We start from the raw sequence: 6713 nt of genomic DNA, 5'->3' as shown, positions 1-6713 counted from the left end.
GTTATAACCGCATTAAAAAGTTTCATGCTTCAAAAAATATTTAATTCCAAACACTATGATCTATATCACTAATCAGACAAACAACAAAAACCAAACATGGCCGACTTCAACAAAGGAGGATACCCTCCCAATCCTCAAGTATATCCCCCAAATCCTCAAGGATATCCCCCAAATCCTCAAGGATATCCACCAAACCCACCCGGATACCCACAGGTTGTTCCAGCAGCAAATCAACCAATGCCAGAAACCCACATAAGTGGAGGCCACCACCATTACCATCACGGCGGTCCAGTTGTTGTGAGGACACGTATGCAGGCATCGGAATACCCTTATAATACCACTTGTCCAAACTGCAACGCCAACGTTCTTACCTCTGCAGAATATAAGAATGGAGCTCTTACATGGGTCCTCTGTTTCGTCCTTGCTTTCTTTGGGTGAGTTGAACGGTTGATGGTTAGTTTATCACTGGTGGTTGAATAATTAGTTGTTAAGTGATAGTTTGGCTGTTCATTTTTATTTGATTTGTTATTTATTCTCATTTCACTTGTTTGTTATATAATTTTGTTTGTTTGTTTGTTTATTTGTTAATTCACTGATTGATTTATATTTTTTAACCCAATTACGTCCTTATCATTTAAATAATTTTCAAAATGCAACCATAATTTAATTTGAACTAAACTGACCCAGATGTATCTTGGGCTGCTGTCTGATCCCATTCTTCGTGAAAGCCACAAAAGATGTCGTTCACAGATGTCCACAGTGCAATATGGTGGTAGGAGAACACAAGAGAATTTAACAACGAACACTACAATGATACTATTTGTTAGAATGGCTCTACTACAAACAGTTCTCACTGTTGATTGTTAATTTCATTAATTAGTCAATTGATTGATTACTTCAAGAATTGCTGGTTTAGTGATTAAAAAAGTTTGATATGCTTGTCATTTTAACATTTCATTTTTGAAGAGAAAATACTTGTTGGCTAAATATAAATTAAAATACATATACACTTACATACATGCTAATAAAGCCAATAAGATATTTTATCAAATGAATTTTTAATCAAATACTTTAAATATTTCTTTTTCGTGTTTTATATTTTTTACGTTAATCGCAGAAACAGAGAATATATCTGAAAACGATCAAATTACAATATCACTCCTATTTCAAAAAGCATTCTGTAGACGATAATTATTCAAACAATTTAACCTGGTTATAGATATTTAATAAAAATTGTTAAAAAAAACTAATTTGAGTTGATGAATAATGATCTGAAATTGAAATTTTTAATAAAAATTGAGAAAGCTGTTAAAAATTATTTTACGTTACACCAACGGAAAAACAAACAAACACACACCGTTATATATACATGTATATTATATTTATACATACATTTGTAATATATTATATACACACGTACATTCATATAATTTGTCAAACACTCTCCTTCACATCTCAATCTCTCTTACAAATATTTATAAGTTGATTACATTTCCTGACTATTTTATTAACAAAATTGTGTCTCATCTTATAATTCTAAACCCAGTTGGTTGAAGGTTAACTGAGACAAACAACAAGGAAAGAAACATCTAGCAACACAATCGACGCCGCATTTCGAACATGACAGACGACAATAAATTGGTAGGCCCAGCAAATCATCAAGAAGACCCATCAAACTCACAAAGGCACTTACCACAAAACTCTCAAGGGCACCAACAAAATTCTCAGGAAGAGCCATCCAACTTTCAAGAGCAACCACAAAATACTGTTGATCACCTCCAAAATCTCCAAGAAAAACCCCAAAATCTCCAAGAACTACCCTCAAATTTCCAAGCGCAGGTCCTAAACCTTCAAGATCAAACCCAAAACTCTCAAGAACCGCCTAAAAACCCGCAAGAATCCGGTCGACATTCACCGACATTTACGGAAATCACAAATCAATTTTATAAAGAACGATATGAGGGCATGATCACGAGAATTCGTCTGGAGCGCTCCCACTACACCGCCTGTCCAAACTGCAATGAGAGTATTTTCACAGTCCCAGAGTATCACGTTGGAGTTCTTTGCTGGGTCCTTTGTTTTGTTATAGCCGCTGTAGGGTGAGTTAGTTGTCCTTTATTTGTTGTCTTCCTGAATATTCGTAATTTTTGATAAAATTATGTTTTTATTTCGTTTTATATAAAAAAATTGCCGCAAAAAATTATTGCAAATTCGAAATTGACATATATGTATATTTCCAGCACGTCAAATAATTCCAAATTGGACCGTTGATACGCAAAGCCATCAGTTAAAAAAATTTTAAATTAAAAAAATTAAAAAATTAAAAAAAAAGATCGTATATTTTAACAATTAATATAAACAACACTATTTATTATTATTATTATTATTATTATGATAATGAACGTTGGTGGTGATAATGGTTATGGCATTGGTGATGATGGTGGTGATAATGGTTATGGCATTAGTGATGATGGTGAGGACGACGACGAAGATGGTGGTGACGATGATGTCGGCTGAAAACTCTTATGAATCTTAATTAAAGTGTGAGTAATGACGTAGAGTAATTAATTCATAACAGAAATGACGTCAGTGGGTTATAGCAATTTTGAGTGCGGGTGCAACCGGATGTTGTTGAATTGTTTGTGTCTTTACGTGTATGTATGTTTGTTTTGACTATGTTTATGTTTGTATGTATCTACGTTTCGTTTTGACTGTATGTGTAAGTTTTTATGTATCTACGTATGTATCTGTGTGTATGTATGTAGTGTGTGTGTGAATGTATGTATTATCTTTGTGTGTGTGTGTGTGTGTGTGTGTGCGTGCGCGCGCGCGTGTTTCTATCTGTATGTATGATACATATTCATAGACGCTGATTCAAATTTCTTGGTTAGAGGGCTTTTGAGATCGTAGAAGTTAAATATGCGTAAAAGCATTTGTAATAATAATAATAACTACAATAACTATTATTATTTTGTTATGTAATAATAATAAAAATAATAATATAATATCTACAACGTGTAGATATGATTGTTTACGTTAATATTTGCATTTGTTAAACATTTAAGAGATCACACAATTTTGATTTTCTTTTTTTATTTCTTTTATTTTATAATTTGGCAAATGTTTTTACTGAACGATATCTGAGTCGTGTTATTTGTTCATGTCATTTATCAATTCAATCGTTTGCTTGCGTTACAATCAAAATATTAATTAATTAGTTAATAAGTTAATTAAATAATGATTTAATTAAATTTTTAATTGACCACAGAGGCATTTTTGGATGCTGTTTGTTACCATTTATCCTCGATGGAACGAAAGATATTGTGCATCGCTGCCCTAAATGTAAAGGAGTAGTTCGAGAGTTGAAAAGAGCTTTTAGAGATTCATTTGGTGATTGATTGACTGACTGACTGACTGACTGACTGACTGACTGACTGGCTGGCTGGCTGGCTGGCTGGCTGGCTGGCTGGCTGGCTGGCTGGCTGGCTGGCTGGCTGGCTGGCTGGCTGGCTGGATGGCTGACTGACTGACTGACTGATTGGTAAATTTATTGGCGATAACTTTGTTATATCGATTGAATTTGAATAAATCTAAATAATTTTTTATATCTTATTCAAAATAAACTCTGATTATATCATTAAAATATGTTAATATCCGTGAATCTAAATAAAATAAATAATTAGATAGAGTTGATAAATTTTTTTGACTGACAAGCGCTAGACTTAAAAGCATCAACATAGTTTGGTAGAATAAAATAATTTAAGAAATGTGATGTATCTAACAAATATTTTGGAGAAATAAAAAGAAACAAAATATAAAATGACGCAATATTGTCAGCAGTAACAGCCCAAAACATAAATTCATATCATTTAATTAAGTTTCAAAACTGACAAAAGGGTGGATGAAGTAGAAAAAAAGAAAAGTTAAACAATGTGAACATTCACAATTTATAATAACAAGATAATAGTAGTAAAAACATGAATAACAATAATAATAACAATAAAAACAATAATAATCGATATTATGATTAGAGCACGTATAAACAGGATCTTTCAATTAGGGAGCTCACCTAAGGTTTGTTATACAAACAAACGTAAATAACATACATACATACATACATATGTGCATGCGTACATACATACATACATACGTACATACATACATACATACATACATACATACATACATACATACATACATACATACATTCATACATACATACATTTATACATACATACATACATACATACATACATACATTTATACATACATACATACATTCTTGCTATTTTGGTATTAATATTAGTTATAATTTGATAGCGTTTGTGAAAACTGCTATAACGAACGCTATATTAAGTTTTCTCTTAATAATACAAATAATAATAATACATACATACATACATACATACATACATACATACATGCATACATGCATATGCATGCATAAATAAATAAATACAAACAAACATGTATACATGCATTGTTTACTAACAAACAAACAAACACATACCTACTTTAGAAAGATAACATATTTTTTCCATGCTTGCCATATTTTAATATTATTTTTAACGTGAATGTTTAGGCTTATATATATATATATATATTATATATATATATATATATAACATATATATAAATAACATATATATAAAGACACATAATATAATATATACGTATATATCTATAGCATATCATACAGATTACTCACATGTTGTACCGTTAGATATATATATCTGATACTTCAAGTGTGTCACATGCTACGTTCCATTCTTTCTTAATGATGATTTTATTATTGAAATAGAAATCTAAGTGATTCGTAATACGTGATAAGCATACGCGAGAAACATAAAGGTGAGTTGATTGTACTTTTTGAAGAGGTTATAAAGTAAAGTAAAAGATATTAAAAATTATTATTTACATTAGAGTTGGGGCAGTTGAAACTTTCGGTCATTCATTTGTTCGTTCACTCTTTCATTCATCAAATCGGACTAGTTAATTAGATATTAGTTTGTTTGTTTGGTGTTTGGCGTTTCAAAGTTTTTCAGGGAAGTTTCCTATTGATTGAGTGTACGAATTTATTTTTTACACATTTCTATTCTATATTAAGGCAGACATTAGAGACGTTGGACATAGTTTTTGGAACGTAGTGCTTGCGATATTTTTCATAGTTGAAGTGTGATAACAATTATCATTGTGAGCTACATTTCGAACTTTATACAAGAACCAACTGTTCTTCAGCTTTATAAACTATATTTATATTAATACATATTAGATCATTTATTGATTATTGTTATATTTTTTGATTTCTAGCAAAAAAGTAGAAAGCTGCCGTCTTAAGAAAAAGAACACTACGGTCGTCATCAGACAAACATGTCAGATAAAACAGGATATCCACCCAATCCTCAGGGTATGCCCGCAAACCCCCCAGGGTACGCACAGGGGACACAAGCAGGCTATCCTCCTCCAATCGCCCAGCAAATCCCTCTTACTAACACCTACGTAGCAGCAAATACGCATACCGTAGTTGTGGGTAGCGCTTTGCAAGCCCCTGAATACCCTTACAATACTACTTGCCCCAGTTGTAATGCTCCCATCCTGACCGCAGCCGAGTACAAGTCCGGAGCTCTCACCTGGATCATTTGCGTTGTCTTGACCCTCGTTGGGTAGGTTGGCTGGTTGGTTGGTTGGTTGGTTGGTTGGTTGGTTGGCTGGCTGGTTGGCTGGTTGGTTGGTTAGTCAAGTGGTTGATTGAATGATTGATCGAATAAGCTGATTGGTCAATTTTTTTGTATGTTTACTGATTTGTTAGTTGAACGGTTGAAAAGTTTGCAGATTGATTGTTTGATTAATTACATAACTACTTAATTATTTAATTTATCAAAACCATTAAATAACCACGCAAATGAGAGTTTTGCAGATAGCTGGTTGAATAATTGGTGTGCTTAATATAACATGTAACACTCCCAACTGGCTGACTGATTATATGTTTCCACTCCCAACTGGCTGACTGATCAGCCAGCAGGTGCCTGGATTGAGATGTATTTGCTTTGTCTCTGTCTGTCTGTCTGTTTTTCTGTCTGTCTATTGGTCGAATCTGTCAATTAACTTCTATTCATTCACTCATTGACTCAATTTTTTAGTTGTTGGATTACTCATAATTTCATCGACAAAATAATATATAAGTAAATAAATTAATTGATTAATTAATTGATTAATTAATTGCAGATGTTTTCTTGGATGTTGTTTGATCCCATTCTGCATCAACAGCACCAAGGACGTGGTCCACACGTGTCCCAGATGCAACATTGTGGTTGGTCAGCATAAAAGAATCTAAGTGGATTTCATTGGTTGGCTGGCTGGTTGGTCAGTCGATCGATTGATTGATTGAAGATGTTTTTGAATTGTATAACTGATCAACCGATAAGTTGTTAACTGTTTAAAAACGAGTGCATCAGTTTTAAATTTGTTTTATATCTAACTTATGAGACGTGACAAATATTTAAAATTGTAATGATTGCATAAATACATGAATAACAATCAGAAAATATGCTGTTGAATGAGTTAGTTTTCAATTACCTCATTGGGCTAATGGATTAATTAGTTAATTAATTAACTAATTAATAAATTAGTTAATTAAAAATAAAATATTTGTCACGTCTCATAGGTTAGATATAAAACAAATTTAAAACTGATGCACTCGTTTTTAACTAATT

General features: G+C 32.3%; 3 protein-coding genes across 3 annotated transcripts; all 3 read left to right on the top strand.

The window, feature by feature from the left end:
- Window positions 1–309: 309 nt before the first annotated feature.
- HELRODRAFT_64460 (hypothetical protein) lies at window positions 310–796 on the top strand (the record flags this gene model as incomplete). The annotated part of the gene is made up of 2 exons (XM_009017777.1): window positions 310–434; window positions 688–796. The coding sequence occupies 2 exons, from the start codon at window positions 310–312 to the stop codon at window positions 794–796; spliced, it is 234 nt and encodes a 77-aa protein (XP_009016025.1).
- Window positions 797–1620: 824 nt separating this feature from the next.
- On the top strand, window positions 1621–2271 carry HELRODRAFT_160846 (hypothetical protein; the record flags this gene model as incomplete). Its single annotated transcript, XM_009017776.1, has 2 exons — window positions 1621–2099; window positions 2241–2271. The coding sequence occupies 2 exons, from the start codon at window positions 1621–1623 to the stop codon at window positions 2269–2271; spliced, it is 510 nt and encodes a 169-aa protein (XP_009016024.1).
- Window positions 2272–5409: 3138 nt separating this feature from the next.
- On the top strand, window positions 5410–6334 carry HELRODRAFT_64675 (hypothetical protein; the record flags this gene model as incomplete). Its single annotated transcript, XM_009017775.1, has 2 exons — window positions 5410–5663; window positions 6226–6334. The coding sequence occupies 2 exons, from the start codon at window positions 5410–5412 to the stop codon at window positions 6332–6334; spliced, it is 363 nt and encodes a 120-aa protein (XP_009016023.1).
- Window positions 6335–6713: the final 379 nt, after the last annotated feature.

Source organism: Helobdella robusta, assembly GCF_000326865.2.
Source record: "Helobdella robusta unplaced genomic scaffold HELROscaffold_2, whole genome shotgun sequence".
NCBI classification, from domain to species: domain Eukaryota; kingdom Metazoa; phylum Annelida; class Clitellata; order Rhynchobdellida; family Glossiphoniidae; genus Helobdella; species Helobdella robusta.
The sequence above is the reverse complement of the archived record's forward strand: the minus strand, read 5'-3'. Positions and strand labels throughout refer to the sequence as shown.